We start from the raw sequence: 18726 nt of genomic DNA, 5'->3' as shown, positions 1-18726 counted from the left end.
GGGTCAGAGGCCGAGGTCAGGTCAAGATGAAGTTTGGGTGAGGGCCAACTTTCCTGAACTTAAGATGTCACAGTGTTGGGGGTTGACACCTGTCCTTTCAAACCAGGACACACAGCTTGGACATTTTCTGCCTCTGGAGTGAGTAGTGAGACACTCACAGGTTTGCATCAAAAGATGTGGAGGTGATGAGCTTCACCTTGAAATCCCTGGTCCGTTCCAGGTACTCCAAAATTTTATTTTGTTAATTAAAATATGGCTGCTAGTGCAGTTATAGCATTTGGCTCTAGAGGTGAACAGATTAAAACCTGTCCTTTTTCACTAAAAACCAGAAACCTTTCCCAAACCATTTAAAAAATAATGCCTCTGCTTGATTCACAGAACCCACACAAAGTATCACACCAAGCTGTGGCACACAGGTGACTTTACAACATTGTCTGCTTTGCCCTGCCAGCACACACTCCTGATGTGTGCTAACCCACACCCACACAGAGCCATTCTTCCCTTCAAAACACAGAACTCTAAAATGTATTAACACAAATCCAGGCTTTTATTCCTTTTTTTTTTTCCCTGCAACTTTTATTACAAAGCCACAGACCCACTGTGCCATTCTGTCTCCTTTGATGTGTTCAGTTTTTGTATTTGTCACCAAATGAATACCACAGAACACTTTTTTATCTTCACTGTCTGATAAGTTTTCAGTTCGAAAGGGGCCGACCACAGAGAGATTGTCCATACAAAGTTAAAAAATGCCATGCACAAACTGGTAGGTAAAGCCATGTTTGATCTGCAATGCAAATAAAATTAACAAAGATAGTGAGTTTTAAGCCTAAAATTCCTTTGATCTTTGAAGCTCCATGGTTTTAAAAGTACAACTGCCTTCTCTATCACAGCCTGGCATGTATATCTATATGCCTATATGCTTATGCATACAAATACATAAAATAAAAAATCTTCTGTGTTCAACATAGGGTCAGTTACCACAAACAAGACAATGGTTTTCTTTGAACACACTCTATTTAGGAATGAAGATTAATTCAAATATTTTCCCAATGAATAAAAAACATATTAATAAACAAGTATGACCTGGTTGAATTTATTAAAACAATGGAAGACTTTGTAATATATGCAAGGCACAATCAAGCCCTAAAATTCAATGGCATGCAGTAGGCTTGGGACAGAGTGACTCAGAAAATGTCTCAGAGATACCTTGTGGAGGAAAAATAATTCCTCAAAAATGTGAAATCCACCCAGGCACAGCAAGCCAGTGCAAGGCCCAGGCAAACAACCACAGCCCCTCCTAAACAGGGCATGTGATGCCACTTCCCTGGGGAGAAATTTCACACCATTTTTGGTGATCAGGATGGAGCAGATACCCAAGGCAGGATGAAATCCCCACACTTTCTGCAAATCAAGACCTTTATAGCATCTCTCATGGTGCATCCAAACCAGAGCTGCATTTTCAGTGCCACAGCCAAAAGCTGCAGCTGCCCTGGGCTGATGCATCATCCACATGGGGCAGTTCAATGCAATGTTTGCCTTTGGAGAGCTCTGTCAGCAGCTCTAGAGAATTATCTAGATTTATTCAGGAGCTTTGAAGGGCAGGAAGAAGCCACTCCTTCCACTTGAGCCATCTGACAAAATGTAGTTTTGCCTGCATGATACAGCACTGCAGAGCTGGGTCACAAAGGGCAGAAGGCACTGGGGGAGAGTGCTGAGCACAGCCTGGGATTCTGTGCTGGATGGGAAATGCAGGAGTGCTCCTCTCAACCCACTAACCCCCTCTCTGAGGCTCAGAGACAGAGCTGCCCCTTGCATTGGTGCTAGTAGAAAATCTCTCAGGGTTTGCTCAGGGCTGAACCCCACAAAGCCAGTGCTCACCTCCAGCTCAAGCTGTGTCAGTGCTGCTCACAGAGCGTGGTCAGCAGTGTCTCCTTGCTCCAGCACTGGCCCAGAGAGCAGAGAAGGGCCACAGGCTCACAGGGGAATCCTGCCCTTTGCCATGCCCCTAATGCTGCTGGAATGTGCAGGGCTTTGGGATGTACTACAGTGCAGTAAGCAGCTTCCCGCAGGCACAAGATGTGAGATGTAGGCATCAGTATTTCTCATGGAAACACACACTTACTGTCTCCTTGAAATAAAGGCAATGCCCTTAGTGTATAGACTCTTATTTTTAATTTTTTTAAATTAAATTACTCAGTATACTACAACCATTAAGAACTCTTGCCTAAATCAGGCCTCAAATCAGTGCCCACACTCAATCTGCTCTCAGCTCTCCCTGAAGCTGAGAGAATGCATATAAAGATATCCTTAATTGTAATATTAGGGATTTCATAAATTTGTGTTGAATCCTCTTGCTGAAAAATACTAGTCATCAATGGGTTGCTTTACTACAACCTCTACAGGAGAACCACCATGAGGGATGGTCTTCCTCTAGGGGTTACTACATGGATAAACCACTCAGAGGCCAGAAAGGGACTTTTTGTAGCAGAATGTATTGGTGAAGAAAGCAGGAGCTGAGGTGTTTCACTGGATGGGGGCCCCATCTCACAGCACCACGGCTGAGCAAACAGGGAACTGTTTGGTTTGCTGTGATTCAAACAAACCACCAGAAAAAAATCACTGCGGGTCAACACAGAGCAAATACCTCCAGAAACGTTCAGAGAAAAGCAAAGCCTAAAAGCACAGCTTTGCTGCAGATTAAATAAAGTGTTTCACTTTTAAATGCAGCAGCTGGTTTGGTGAGGATCTCTTTCATGGAATAGGCTTGAGAAGGAAGTAATTCCAAACTTAAAAATTAGCATGTTTCAAATTTGCTTTTTTTTTTTAACCATCAGACTGTAAATTAAAAGAAGAGAAAACAGTTGCATCACTGCTGAACTTGCCTTCTCCGAAGAAGATTTTGGCCTCTGAAGAGCTGGGTGCCTCTCTGTGGTGTGCAGCAGAAGGTTCAAGCCCCCTGAAGGGGAGCAGCTCCTGTGCTCTCACTGTATCCAGCTCACCCTCCACTGGCTCCTAAAGCAGCTGCACTTACAAATTCAGTGTTTCACCTACATTTCATGATTTTTCCTTCCAAGCACCCCGAGGCCAAAGTTCCCTTTACAGCCTCACAAATTATTATGGTTTGGTTTATAAAATTTTCTTAAAAATAAAAATTAAAAAAAAAAAAAAATCCAAACCAACAAATCATTTTCCCCACACCCCCAGAAATGCACAGTGAAACTGTGAGAGAGGAACTCTGCTACTGAAGATGGCTGGGGTCCATGAGAAGTGATCTGGCCACTGCACACCCTCACAGTCACAACACAGAGAGTGGAAAAGGTCAGTTCCTGATGGACAGGATGGCACCTGAGGTGACAGGAGATGACACCTGGCTAGTGGGAAAAGGCACAGAGACAGGTGGCCTCCAGCTTAGGGGAAGCACAGTTGGTCACAAGCTACATCAAGTGTGTTCTGAGCATGGCATCTACAGAACCTGAAAAAAAAAATCTTTATTTTCTTTGATCAAAATACATATAGAAATGCCTGTTTTGAGGAAAATATCATACATTTTTTTTTCTTGTTTAACAAAATAAATTAAATATACATGACTTCTGTTTAAACTCTATATAGAATTACAAAGGTTTTATATTTTGCAATTGGATTCATTCCCAGTCCATATAGGTATTTAATATGATCCTTATTTATTTTCTCGTCTTTCTGTTTTTACTGTTGTTTGAACTGCAATGTTTTATCACTTATGAAGAGATATCTGAGGGGAGGGGACAACCACACACAACCTAGATGGATATTTCTCAAATGCAATTTTTTTCCTACAAGATTATTTCACTCTCTTTACTTCTTACTATTTTTTCTAATGCTTTCATGTATTTTGCATTGATGCAGAAGATCCAGTAGCTTGTCACTCTTAAGCCATCAGAGAAGGACAGTGTGTTTTGCTTTCTTCACCATCAGCAGTTCAATTATTATTATTATTTATTATTATTTCTTAAATATAAATATAAAGGTGTTCTGTACAATGTTCCTCTTTCCTTCTTTCCTTTTTCCTGGCAGTGGCACTGAGTCCTAGGACCAGGGGAGCACAGCTGATCTGAAGAACATCCCATGGGAAAGAAGATGCCTTCACCTTGCAGGAACTGAACCAACCAGCTTGGTTAGCTGATTGTGCTGACCACCACTGAGAAGCATGTGGCATTTCACTTTGTGAACAGAAATTGGTTTTTCCAGACCCTGTTGTGTTATTTCCTTTCTCTGGAAGAGATGAATGGGTTACTCCTCCTGGTGCTTTGGCACTAAAGCTCAAGTACATTAGAGCCTGAGTCCCTCAGAGCAGGACAGGTCGAGGGGCTTCCCACCAAAACAAGTGATGCCCATCCAGAAAATACCACACACATCTCTTGCTTTACCTGCTCCTTCCAGTAACACATGGAAGGAGACGGTGCTTCACATCCCTGTGTCCCATCTCACTTGTTGCCACTTTGATTAAAATATCCAGGAAGGCTCTGCTGCTGGAGACAGCTGTCTCTCTGCTGTGAATTGGAGTTCCTTCATTATTCCTCGGCTACATCCTGATTGCAATAATTAAAAAAAAAAAAAATCTCTTTTCTCTCGCTGTCTTTCTCTATTATATATATATTTATATAGATAGATATAGATATATACACATATATATATATACACACATACACACACGCATATACAATTATATATATATGTATATATATATATTTAAAATTACATATATAACCTTTCCTGTCTCTTTGCCTGCGGCTGGCAGTCTCTGCTGAGGTACCACGAGGAAGAGCCCAGAGTACAACCCTCAGCACTGGTACTGAACGTGCTGGTGCTGGTGCACCTTGCCCTCCACGTGCGAGTGGGTGTGGGTGTGGATGTCCGTGTACATCTTTGGGTACATTTTGGAGGCCACGGCGGGGGCCAGGGCGGGCCCTTGGGACAGCAAATGCTGCTGCTGGGCCACGTACTCCTCGTAGTTGATGGAGGAGATGCAGTCCTTGTCGGGCAGCGGGGCGGCGCAGCCGCGCTCTCGGGGCTGCGGGCGGTGCGCGGCCGCGGGCGGGCACGGCTTCTGCTTGGACTGGCACAGCCACAGCAGGATGGTCCCGAAGATGAACACGGCCCCGGCCGGGATGCCGATGATGACGGGCCAGGGCAGGCTGCTGGCCGAGGAGGGGGGCACAGGAGCGCTGGGAGGCTTGGGGTCTGCAGGGGGAGACAGGAGGAGTTAATTAAACACAGGCGAAGGGTTGGGGTTGTTGTACAGGGTGTCTGGCTGCTGCCGCGGAGAAAGATACGGAGCGGCGGAAAAACAGCAACAAGACGCTCTCTTGCTTGGTGCAGAAAAGTGCTACAAACTGTAACTTCTTCCTATGTATCCATAAGAAGGAGCTAGGCTTAGCATGGAGATAAGCACAAGGTTCAAAAGAGTGGCTCCTTGCCTTTCTTTATTTCATGGTGGTGCCAGGGCAAAAAAGAGACAGAGGATCTCAGGTCTTGGCTTTTTCTAGGAAAGGGTCAGGGAGGGGATATTTGGCTGTCTGCCAACAGGATAGCGGCAGTGGGGAACAGGTAAGACCTTCCTTGTATCTCTGGTATCGGATTACAACAGAAAAGAGCAAGAAAGAGCAATTTATTAAAAGAAACCATTGCCTTAAATAAGGCACTTTGTGGAAAACAAAATACAGACAAATCATTGGTCAGAGAAGGAGACACCTCTTCTCCCTGGCTTTCTCAGGGACCTTGCAGGTGTTTATCTCTGTCATGATTCTTTCTCTTGTGTTTGCAATAAAGAAGAAACCTCTAGCTTGGGAAAAATCCTAGCTGAGGCTGAGAAAGTTTCATGGCCTGAGAAAAAGGCCTAGCTAAAATGTGCCTAGGCCTTCAGCAGTGTCCACATCTGGCAACTCTGCCTGACCAAGTAACAAGGGAGAAACCAAGCCAGCACACTATGTTTGGTGACTGCTTTGCTTTTCAGTGCTCCTGGAAGGACAAGCAACTCATCTTCTCTGGTTTAGGGTTCAGGAGGGGTCTCTGGGGGATTTTACAACTCTCTTACCCAAGCTTTAGTGGATGGATGAACACTAGAGCCAGCTTGAGAGAGTTTCTTAGTACTCTCATTCTGTGATGGAATGGGCTTTGCTGCCCAGACTGAAGGACACAACACAGGACATGCCAGTAAAACCTCCCTGTCAGCAGCCCAGGAAGCACAATCAGGTTCCACAGAGCCACAGCATTTTGCCCACACACCTCTGCCAGGTGTAGCTCTGCCTGCAAGGGCTTCAGACACTCTCTAGCAATCCTGTCCAGCAATTCTGGAGCTCCCCTGCAGTGCTCCACCATGGCAGGGAGAATGAATGTGGGGTTTTGGAGGTGTTGGAAGGCTGAAGGATGGGGAAAATGTAGGTGAGCTGGTGGCCCCTCCTTGGTTCCCAAGCCAAAGAGAACTGAAAGTCCATTCAGCACTGAAGTGTGTCTCCAGCTTCCTACACCAAATGGGCTCTACCTCCACCAGTCTCTTTGGAGCTGCTGCTGGCTTTTCAAGGGCAGTAAATTCAGCTACCAGAGGAGATACGATACTTCAGACATCATCTTTCACAACTACCTCCTCCTTTATCTCTCTGCATTTGGCAGTCATTGCTTATCCCTGATAGCCACTGCAGTTTCCCAGCCTGATCTGATTTATAGACCCAAAAGGAGTCATGGGGTAGGATTCTAGCTATGAAAATCCTTGTCTAGATAGCTACCAGCTGGAATATCCAATGCCTTGAAACATACCCAGGCACAGAACTCAGCTTGCAGGGAGACACCCAGAAAACTTCAAAAACCACAGGCTATCTTAATCATTCAATATGTTACATTCAAACATGTATCACTTAATTTTCAAGCTAAACTTCTTCAAGACACTAATGTCTTTTTCTCTTCTTGACAAATAATCCTATGGGTAGTTTGAAATGTTAAATATATACCATGTGGTCTCTTTGAAGTTAGGAGGACCTATACTTTGACCTCAACAGATGAAATTTGGATTCACCAACACTGGAAATTACAGAATAATTTAGGCTGGAAGGTGAGCCTGGTCCAGCCCCCTGTTAAAAACATGACACGATCAGAGAACTGACACATCAGTTCTGACTGAAAACAGAAGTCTTCATGCTACCTGGCAGAAATCCCAGCTGGGCTGAAAAAAAGTGTTTTGATATTCATCCATGCTCCTCAGAGCTGTCAATGTCAAATCTGGTAGATTTACAAGCAAAATGGTCTCTTTTAACTCATGGCTTTACAACCACATCTTTGCATCTTGGGGCAAGCTGGGTTCTCCTTCTCCATCACTGCCAATAACAACAGCTCTGCAGGCTCTGCTCTGGCATCAGGCCTCACTACAGCCCCATTTAAATCCATGGAAAATCTCCCCCTGATTTCAGTGGATCAGACTCTCATAGGTCAGGAACACCCAGAGGCTTTGGGTTATATCCCACCCATGCTGCATTTTCCTGGTATTTACAGGCCTTTCAGTTACAGTGCAGTCCTAAATCCAAAATGTTTATCAGAGTAGAACTGCATAGTCAGAAGACAAAGGAGCAAATGACCAGGCAAGGATGGTGTGTCTCAAACACAAATGATAAACTCAGTTGGTTGTGCCACCAGCTCTGAGTTCTGGGGAGGGAAGGCAGCAGCTGTGAGTTTGGTACAGGGGCCACAGGGGACCACTGGGTGCAAATTTAACTAATCAATCATTCTGGTTTTCACACTCATTCATTTTATTTCCTTGTGACCCATTTAGTTTTTATTCTTCTCTCATTTTATGGGCCTGTATCATTGTTTCCTTTTACCAGTAAAAGCAATATAAATAAGGGTAAGAGAAAAGAGGAATTTTAGGGAATGAGGTTGCAAACTGTGCTGTTATTCAGTTTCCCTCTCCCATCCTTCATCATATCACTGAAGAGATTCAATATCTTTTCCCAGCTTGTTCCTCTTTCATACAGGAGCAGATAATTCAATTTATGTCACCTGGATGACTAAGAGGGGCCTCAACAATGTCTCTAAGTATCTACAGAGAGGTGTCAGAGCATGGACAGGCTCTGCTCCATGATGCTGACCATAGGACACAAAGAAAGGGCAGAAACCGATGCCCAGGAAGTTCCACCTGAACGTGAGGAATAACTTCTTGATTGTGCAGTGACTGAGCACTGAACAGATTGCCCAGAGAGGGTGTGGAGTCTCCCTCACTGGAGACATTCCAGAACCATCCTGACACAATCCCGTGCTCTGACTGACTCTGCTTGAGCAGGGAGGTTGGATCAGATGACCCACTGTGGTCCCTTCTTTACCCATTCTGTGATTCTGTGGTTATTCCCCATAAAGGGAGAAAAGGAAAAATCAGCAGCAGGATTTCAGCAGGGACTGATTTAAATCGGGGCTGATATAGTCCCCCATTCATTCTTATCAGAACTGGGCTAGCCTGGGCATCAGTTGGATTAATAAATAGCATGACACAGATAACAGAGGGAGGAAAATGTCCCGACTGACCTGGCAGGACAGTGAGGAAAGCACTCCGGAAGCTGTAGCCCATGGTGTTGGCCCCCAGGCAGATGTACATCCCTGCATCCTCCTCCTTGGCTCGAGTGATCATCAGTTTGTTCAGGTAGGAGCCGTCTGGGCGGGACCAGACCTCCCCCGTGGGCAGCACCACGAACTTCTGGCCGCCCACGTCGATGGTGGAGTTGTACTTGCTCTCCGTGCCGTACTCCACGCGCTTCAGCCACTGGATGACGGGCTTGACGTCGCTGCGCACCTTGCACTGGAACGAGGTGGTGCCGCCGTAATCCACCGTGGTGTTCACGGGGTGTGTGCCCGTCAGGATGGGCTTGGACCTCGTCCTCTCTGCACAGAACACAAGGGTGTTGGCCAGCCTCAGTCACTCGCAGTTGCAGAAGCAGAGGGAAAAGGTGTAGGAGGGGTGCAAAGTCACAGTCTAGCCCAACTAGCCCTGCCCCAAGGCGGGCTGAGATTTCTGCAGGCTTCTCCTGACACACATTTTGCCAGCCTCTGCCAAAGCCTCCAATGGCAGATGCTCTCCAGTCTCTACAAGCAACTCCTCTATTGTCTGAGGTTTTAGCAATTCTCAGCCTGAATCTTCCTGTTTATAACAAGGAAGTTTCCTTCCTACCTGCATCAGACCTGGAGAAAAGGATGGTTTCCCTCCGAGGCTTTAGCAATTCTATTCTCATGCTCAGCCTGAATCTTCCTGTTTATAACAAGGAAGTTCCTTTCCTACCTGCACCAGACCTGGAGAAAAGGATGGTTTCCCTCCAAGCCCTCATATTTTGGGAGAGGTTCACAAGACCATCCTTTCCAGCATGATCGTAAGTCTAAGGTTGTGTCAACACCACATAAAGTGAAAGGAAAAATGTACACCTCATTCTGAGGAATGTTTAGGTTTTTTTTAGGGTTAGGATCAGATAAATCAGTCACAGTTTCCAGACAAGGAGGTACTGCAAACCTCTATCCTAGGCACAGGAGAAATTATGGTATCACAGTGGGTGGTATCTGCTGGCAATCATCAACTCCTTTTGATGGCAAACACTGTTGGATTGAGCATGTAACAAAACAGCTCCCACCAGCACTGCCTTTGGAGTGAGAGGAACAATGGCCCCTCTCTCAAAAACCCAGGATATGTTCAATATTGAGGGCTCTAAAGATGTGCTTAGGAAACAAAAATACCACAGTGGTCTCTGTAGGCTTTGCCTTGGGATACTGAGCAGCAATCACAGCTGGGGAGACTGAGACTCAGATAAGCAGGACTTAGGAGAGGAGGCTCGGGGGGCAAAAAAAAGGAGGAAATTGAATAAAACCTGTAATGCTCCACAGAATGATGTTAAAAATAGAAAGATGTCTGAAAACTGCTTAATGCCCTTATCTCCTTGACTCTGGTTCCAGCTTTGGTTACTGTTTTCACTCCTAGCCAGCAAAAGCTAATGAAAACAAAGGTTACATACATCTTTAAGTTGATAAAAACCAAGATAAACAGGGACACAGAAAGGGGTTTGTTCCTGATGCTGTCTGGTTTTGATGAAGTGAAAATGCCACAGCTGCCATTAGGATGGGGCTTGATTCATTTCCCTGCCTCTGCTCCTGGTTTTAGTGTAAACACATGTTTTTACTGTCTCCACACAGCTGCATATTTATCAATCCCAGATGTCCAGCAGGTTTGTGCCTTCAGAGCCCAACAGAGCTTCCCACATGTGCTTTTAATTCCTGTGATTCTAGAGAAAGGACTTATCAGACAACAGATCTTTACCTATAAGAACAATCTTTCACACTGGGATAAACTTTCTCATGCACAGACAAACAACATGCTTTCCAAGTGTCTGGAAACAGCCCTCCATGCCCTGCTCCTCATTAATGAAAGCTATTCAATCTTCCCTCCACTCAGCCCATCTTCTCCTCTTTCTTCAGCTGGCTACTCTGTAATAATTTCCATGACAATTTATGATGATGTCATAGGCAAAGCATAATGATTTGAGAATAAGAGCCCTTCTCTGGTAAACTTAGGAAGGATTTGAGCATAATTATCCTCAGCAATAATAGGGGAAACAGAAGATTAGAGAGCAAGAATCAGAATAGCTAGATAGTAAGAAGAGCAATTTACCTCACCACAATGCAGGGTAATCCCCCACAGCTCATCTTCTAAGGACTGAATCTTTAAAGTTATGTAGGCATCTAAAGATACAGACAGGGTCCTAGTGGGCATTTTTAAGGTTTGTTTGGTTGGTTTTTTTTAGTAACTCATTTGTACCTGCCTGGACCTCCAGATGGCAAAATGTATTATAGAATCTGGCCCTAAAGCCTTGTCTGGCTAGTCATTCTAATCACAAGATTCCTGCTAATTCCCTTGGGAAACTTCTAGATTAAATTTTGAATTGACTGGTTTCCCCAATTCTGATATACTAATCTGGGCTATCCTAGATATTTCCCTCTCTCCTCCATGGTACTTGAAAGGGTTTTCTTTTAGTTCTCAGAACTGACTCTCTTGTAGAAGACTGAACTGGGCATGACTTTCACCATGCAGGTGCCTGTGGAGATGATTGTTTCCCAAGCACTCATCCTCATTTCAGCTCCTCAATTGTTTTCTCGCTACTCGATCTTGCCCAGGTTTCAGGTTCACTCTAGAGTTTCAACAATGTTTTCTCTGACACTTTTATGCTTCCCCAGTTCCATTTCCACCCATCAACACTGCACCCTTGCCACCACGCTGTCTGGACCGAGCCATCCCCCTCCCCAAGGCCCCTCTCTGCACTTACGGATCACTTCCACTTTGTACGTTGCATTGATTTCCCCAACCTTGTTGAACACCCTGCAGGTGTACTTCCCACTGTCCTCTGGCTTCAGGTTCTTCAGGTTCAACGTCCACTTCTTCTTCTTGTTCTCCCCAATCTCCTGGGAAGTGAGGGGCTTGTTGTCCTTCAGCCAGGTGATGTCAGGTCTGGGGTTGCCGCTGGCCACGCACTTGAGGCGGATGGAGCTGCCCACGGGGCGGGCGATCACCCTGCGCCTCATCTTGGCAGGCTGGGTGAACCTGGGCCGGGCTGCAAAGGCATCACAATGGACTGTGGTGAGCACAGGACACAGCAAAGGAGTCAGATTTGCTGATGAGGCAGCCCCATACACACCAGTGTATCACTCTCCCTCATATCAGCTCAAACTCTTCTCCTTAGAAGGGATTCACCACTGGACTGCTCTGGCCACTGCATTTACCTCCTGCATAGCACAACCCCAGAATTTCTGTGTCTGTGTGTTGGGTGGATGTAGCCAGAAATGTGTATTCTATCACCATCTTTAAAACTGGGTGGGGTAGTGATTCTTTATCTCCATGGCACATATTCTCTGCTAATGGGCCGTCTTTAAACCAGCTGGGCAATCATCCTTATCTTTTCCACAGCCCATCCTCCCTCCAGGAGATATCTTCTGTTCATGGCCACTGAGTCCCAGGGCATGACTGATAAAATTACATCATCCCACTGGGAGATGCTCCAGCCAGGGGAGGAGCCAAGCCTTTCCTACCCAGATAATAACTGAGATTTTGGACACCAAGGCACCTTCTTTCCACTGGATTCCAGAGGAAAGCCAGACCCTTCCACATCATCCCTGGACCTTCAGAGGAAACTGCACCTTCTCCAGGAGCACTGCTCCAGCTGAACCACATCTGCCCCTGCAGGAGGATGCAGCCACCATTGAATGGGACTGCTGCCACCACCCTGACTGACTGACTGTGCCAACTTGGATTCTGACTCTGGCAGGGTTTGGGATTGTTCTTTCTAATATTATATTTCTATTTTAATTTTGCTAGTGAAGAACTGTTATTCCTATTTCCCACATCTTTGCCTGAGACCCCCTTAATTTCAAAATTATAATAATTTGGAGGGAGGGGGTTTACATTCTCCATTTCAAAGAGAAGCTTCTGCCTTTATTGGCAGATAACTGTCCTTCAAACTAGGACAGTCTGTAAGGCAATTGCACCAGACTATCTCACAAAATAATACCAAAATCACGCTATTGCAGCTGAAGGCAAAATGTGGCCCCATAATCACACTGTAATCGTTACCATATTCCACAAACTTCTTAGCCAAGACCAAAGGAAAAAACTCAGATTCCTGTCACGCTGACCATTTTCTCAATTTTTTGCTTGTCACATGAAGCTTCATTTCCTGAAGATGTTTTGCCTCTTAGCTATCTGTGGCTTTATTGGGACTTAAGAAGAGTCAGCATCTTTTAAATACATAGGAAAGTCTCAGAAGTGTGACAGACTTTTGTACATTCATCTGAACTTAAATGTATGCAATTCATTCAGCTTCAATTTACAAAACATTCATGTTGAATGGTCCAAAGAAACAAGCAAAGAAATGGAAATACCCAATAAAACTCTGTGAGGTTGTTATTAAAGGATACCCCATACCAGTTCATCCCAAAACTGGAAAATCTGAAGCAATAGCTACTAGTGGATAGAAGTGTGGGTTAAGCCAGTCATCTTGTCTTAGCCAAGAAATCAGCAATATTTCTAACAGCAGAGACAAGAAACTTGGAGAAATGCAAGGCCCTCAACTCACAAAAATCTGAAATTTAATGAAGAATTTAAAAGAAATAACATATTTTTCACAGTTACTTTAACTATACAGTGCCAGTCCGGGGGCACTTCTAAGCTCATCATAGAACTGTTAAAGTCAGAAAAGACCTCTAAGATTATTGACTTCAACAGTTACTCTAATACTGCCAGCTCCACCACTAAACCATGTCCCTAAGCAGCACATCTACACCCTCTTTAAGTACTTCTAGGGATTCCCTGGCCAGCTACAGGATGGCCTGGTGAGACTCCTCACTTGACAGCCAGCTCTGGCCAGGGCTGAGGGCCAGGAGCTCTGGGATGTGCATTATAGTAGAGCTTTTCTGACTGGAAGAGGCTGCAGCTTCCTGTCTGCAAGCACTGGGGAATGGCAGCCACTGCCCTCTGAGGTTTGTGAGCACATCCTTTAGCCCTCACTCCCCTGCAGCCTTGGCCAACATCCCTCCCTCTGGGCAGAGAACACCCTTCAGCAGAGTGCTCGTCCACAGGGAAACCATCTGTCTCCACAGCCTTCCCTTGCCCCCCTTGGCTGTCATTTTGGGTCCCAGCCATTCCCTGTTATTTCAAACTCCTGCTAGAAATGCTTTGCTCTCCGTGCAGAGGCTTTCATGTGTAACCCAATGAACCGGAGTAACTGCGGCACTGCAAGTCTCTGCTGCGACAGCTGAGCAGCAAGTGTGACATACTGACCCCTCCACAGGTCGTGGTGCCTGGACTGCTGGGTGTTCCCTTTGGGATCTGCTGCAGGAGGGCCCCTCACAGCAGAGACAATCCCTCTCCCTGACAATGAGCCCTGGCAGAGCTGCACGCTGGGCAAGGACATCCCAAGTATCAGTCTGAGCCGAGGGAGATAAGAGCTGATAAGAGCTGTCACTGTGGAAATTGAGAAAATGTCTGCAAGGCTCAAGGAGAGGTCAGGAATCCCATGAAATGGATCTGAACAGCTACTCTGTGATATGGCAGTAATTTACTCCCAGACCAGAAACTCCAGGTCTAAGGACAGAACAGGATTCCTGAGCTGGGACTAACATACCAAAGAGCAAGTTGGAGCCAGGATAGTCACACTCCCCCAGCTGACTGAAAAGTCAAGTGAGTAACTCTGAACTCTCAGAAGGACTTGCTGGCATCCCTGCTCAGTAAGGACATTTTAACACAGAAACTCTTTCCACCCAAAAAAAGCAAGTCTTTAACATTTCTGGTTTTCCTCCCACTGTGACTCTCATGGAGTTTTGCATTCACTCCTCACACATGGTTCCCCAAATACATACTAAACTACAGGTAAAGCTACACTTCTTTGGATCTTTCAGCCTTTCTTTCTTTCTTTTTTTCTTTTTCTGTGTAAAAAAGGTTAAGTGATTATGTGGTCTCAAAAGCTGCTCCAGGCTGTGTGCAATATGCTGAAACCAGATCCCATTTCCACAGTCCTGAATGTTTCCTTGACAAAAGCCTGAATTGGACAAGTTTAGAAAAGCCAGTTAACAAGAAAAGGAGAAAGAGAGACACACATTAGAGAGAAAAAGAGACCCAGCAAGCACAAAGGAGAAAGAAGAGAAGCAGCACTGTGAGAGACAAGCAGAAAAGGTATCTTTTGAGTTGATGCTAAATGTCTGTCCCCAAATCTGTTCCATTTACAGAAGTTTTGCTTGTTGGAGTGCCAGCAAAGGCCATTACAAAGTGCCTCTGTGTTATTCACATGCTTGTTCTCCTCCACATCACTTGGCATTTGCTTCATAAACATCAACCACACATTTGTACAGTATAAATTATGTCCCACTCAAGAGCAAGGGAAAACACAAGTGGATGGGGACAAAGGGACAGTGTGGTGTACAGGTTCCTGGCTGAAATGCAGTTTACCATGAAGATTTATTCAAAGCTAATGAAAATTGAATGCAATGGAAGCATGTCAACACAAAGACCTGTGAAGGAATTTAGTGGGGTCCTCTCCCTGTGGGACACCTTGAGAGGCATGGATCAGTCCCTGAGGCTCCTGTCACACAAAGTGAGGTTGTTATCTGAAAATTGTTCTCTGCTGTGATGCACCACCATTACCTCCACATAGTGACAGTCACTAACCACTTCCAGCTCTCATGACAATTGCAAAAAAAGTGTCACAATAGGAGCATGTATTGAAATATTTTCAAGCCTTCTGGTTAAGAGCTCAGGTCTCTGTCTTCCCCTACATCAGTTCCCTGCTCTCCCCAGAGATACCAGTCTGTGATGGTAGATGGAAAGTGAAGTGGAGCTTTTTTTATTAACCATGTTTTTCTTCTCACACTTCTCCAAGAGTCCAGGACTGTGACAACACAAACTGCTCCTTCACCCATCATCCCAGAGACCTGCAGACACACACTGACCCTCCCTGCACACCAGCTCACACCAGCAGCTTATTGGTGAGCACTGCTACATGGAAAAGGCTTAGGTGGGTGTGTGGCCAGCTCCAGGCACACTCTGCTTGTGGAGGGATGAAAAGAAGAAAAAGCAGAGGTTCAGGAGCACTCTGCAGCACAACAGACAGGGCAGCACAGAGTAAGACACAATCTGATACAAGACTATCAATGTCTAATAATTTTAGTAGGACTTATATATTATTGTTGTATTGTTGTATTGATCCACCATCCATCAGCTCTACCAGGGTACAATGGTAATGAAAAGTGGAGAGATGGCAGCTTTGTACTAGCTGCTGAACCCCTCCTGAAGTACTCCTGACCTGTAGTTTATCTAAGACACCCTTCCTCCAGCTTTAAAATGTTGTCATCCCTTTCCAGAATGAGTTGAGGCTACCTTTCTCTCCCCATACAAGCTCAGTCTGAGATAAATATGTAATTCAAGTGCAGCCTGGACTACAGCACAGCACTCCACTCCCTGTTTGCCAGCTGCTGAAGGAAACTGGCCTCAGTTTAAGTGGTGGGGACTCATGCAGCAAAAGCCTGTCAGGTTCTACCCCACCACTACTGTGAGGTTCTCCCTGGCCACAGATGTGGTGCAAAGCCACCTCTGTATTATAAAATTAAAGAGAGGGATGTACTGCACGAGCAAAATGAAATGCTGTGCTTCATCCACTGAGCTTATAAACTCACATCACACTCCTGTCAGCAATGGCCAAAAGCTGTTTGGCACCAGCCTGACAACTTATTGTCCTTCAAAGAGTGCTTGGACCAAACAGAACCTGCAAGTTTTGCAGTGATTCAGAGCCTGTTCCAAGTGAGATTTTAGCAGCTCCCCAAAGCTCTGCAACAGCAACAAAATCTTATGCCTGAACAGTCCATGGCTTGGAAAGGTTCAGGCAGGTGTCTGAAAGAGAGGGGGATCTTAAAAAATACTCATCTTGGCTTAGTGCTAATTCTCCTGAAGTGAAGTCAGACCTCCCATTTGCCCTCAGTGGGAGCAGTGTTATACTGGCACTGAAGACTTTTGGAAATATTGCTGTAAAAGTCAATATGCTTTTTATAGGGAGTCTATGACAGCTGTAATAGCTGCACATGCAGAAGAAAAGTCCCTGCCCAGAAAAACAAATACAAGGGAGAACCATGCTGGGGTAAATGGCAGGGGGCCCTAGGGCAGACCACAGGCTGCATTTTGCAGGACCCTTGGATGGGATCCATTCACCAACACATTCAGCTGACACTCTGTTTATTTGACCATATGTGGGGAGAGCTCATTCCAGCCACTCTGCCTTTCCTCTCCTTCAGCAACTGAGAAATGTGCCACGTGAACAGCACTGAACCAAGGGCTGAGGAAAACCACAGAACACACTCTGCTCCTTACCCCACTGCTTCCCAGAATGGTCTTCATATTCTCCATGGGAGCCTTCAGGCACCTGGCTGTCCTTTCCTGAGCTGGCATCATCTGTGAAGAAAGGAGAGGGAAGATGTTAAGAAGGTCTCCAGCAGCACAACAGGACAACAAGAGGAGTTTGCATTTCCTGCTGGAGACACCATGTAGCTGAAGCAAACTCAACATTCAGCAGGATCCACATCCAGGCACCTACAGCCTGGCCAGTCTAATGAACAATTTCGTTTTCTTCTTTTATGAGCTTTTCAGCAGGCTACCAAATCATGGGAGTTTAATCAATGTTGCCATTAATAGCTAACAAAAGCCTCTCTGTTTATGTTTACAGGTTGCTGTTCCCTAGGGGAGCTGAACTATGCATCTATGCAAATAATCATATAAATCAAAATTAGAGATAATTAAACCTAGGAGATGGGGGAAGACTTATGTGATCAGCCATAGAGAGCACAAGCAGTGTGACTGTGGCCACTAATTCACCCTTCAGCTTCCACACAGGATCAGAAGAGCAAGCAGGTCTGGGGTGAAATGAGCTCTCAAGAGATACTGAATGCAGATTTATGGCTGGCAAAAATAATATTGATTTTAAAAGCTGCTTGTGGGTATTTCTTTTTAATTAAGACCACCCATCCACCTGTATCAACACACCCCTTTGTCCCTCATCACTCTTGCTGTCTGTATCATTCCACACAGCAGCACCAAAATCTCAGCTCTGTCCTGGAGAAACAGAAATCTCTACAAGGTGGAACCTCCATCTCTCCAGCAGCTCCACCTCAAATTGCTGCTGTGATATGTCCACCTATGAGGTCCCCAGGACAGCCAGGGGGACAGGACAGTGCCCTGAGCCTCACTCCACAGCCTGGGTGGCCTCACACATCTGCAGCACCCAGATGTGAAAGTTTTTCCTTCTCCAGCTTGACTTCTACTGCACAAGTGCTCAGTTCAGAGCAGCCTCAGGTGAAGGCTGGGAAAAAGTTTGCCTCAATAAGGAACCCAAACAAATAAAGAGAAGTGGAAACATCTAATTTAAGGAAGGAACCTCCCCAAATGCCCAACTCTTAAAACTCGTAATGAAAGGGTCTCATGAGCAAAAGACAGGATAATTTTTTTCATAATCTCTGCAACAGAGAGGAAAAAGCTTATATATAAGCATGCCCCCCCCCCCCCCAGAAAGGTACAAATAGTAAAACTTCTCTTTATACTTGTTGTACAGGTTGGGTTGTGCTTAAAACAGTATTTGGTGTGTAAACTTGTGTGCAGTCTTTGAGAGAGAAGAACGTGTCTTTAACCCAGTCCTTACCCCAGGTTCAGCTATTTTGGAAAATCATTCCATCTCCTCAGCACAGGGCATTATGTGCCAACAGACGCTCTGCTCTCATTAGCCTTGTCCCTTAAGCAGAGAGGCTGCAATGCCACATGAGTTTGTCCCCCCTCAACCCTGAGAGATTTTTCTCTTCTCCTTTTGGCTACTTCAGCACAGTTTCTCCTGGAGCTATGTACAGCTGTCACTCCAAGGGAAAAGAAAACTTTCTGGGCAGCAGCCCTGTGCTCAAACCTCACCAGCTCCTGCAGCTGACAGCCCCATCCCACCTCCCACCACCCTCTGTCCATGGCTGGACACCCTGAGCCTTTCCTGGGTGTCCCAGGCTCCTCCCAGCCCAAACCATGGTGAAACAGGTCCCACTCAGGAGCACCAGGTCTCACACAGAGCCCAAGTGACAGTGCCTTTGCCTGCAGCCTGTGTTACAGAGGAGACAAGTGCTTCCTGAGCTGCACTTGGCAAGTTTATTTTTACAAACTTGGCAAAC

The 18726-nt window shown here is 45.5% G+C and overlaps 1 protein-coding gene across 2 annotated transcripts in view; it reads right to left on the bottom strand.

Annotated features, from left to right (window-relative positions):
* Positions 1 to 3439: 3439 nt before the first annotated feature.
* The window catches only part of FGFRL1 (fibroblast growth factor receptor like 1), a 162685-nt gene continuing 147398 nt past the window's right edge, over positions 3440 to 18726 (bottom strand). Inside the window, exons 4-7 of one of the 2 annotated variants that reach the window (XM_079306051.1) lie at positions 16898 to 16978; positions 11316 to 11621; positions 8542 to 8895; positions 3440 to 5217 (exon numbers count right to left, since the gene is read on the bottom strand). In XM_079306051.1, coding sequence (XP_079162177.1) covers positions 4817 to 5217; positions 8542 to 8895; positions 11316 to 11621; positions 16898 to 16978 — 1142 coding nt within the window. In that variant the 3' untranslated portion in view covers positions 3440 to 4816. The remainder of the gene's footprint in view (positions 5218 to 8541; positions 8896 to 11315; positions 11622 to 16897; positions 16979 to 18726) is intronic. The other variant, XM_079306052.1, reaches the window with a different exon arrangement.

Source organism: Erithacus rubecula (assembly GCF_903797595.1).
Source record: "Erithacus rubecula genome assembly, chromosome: 5".
NCBI lineage: Eukaryota > Metazoa > Chordata > Aves > Passeriformes > Muscicapidae > Erithacus > Erithacus rubecula.
The sequence above is the reverse complement of the archived record's forward strand: the minus strand, read 5'-3'. Positions and strand labels throughout refer to the sequence as shown.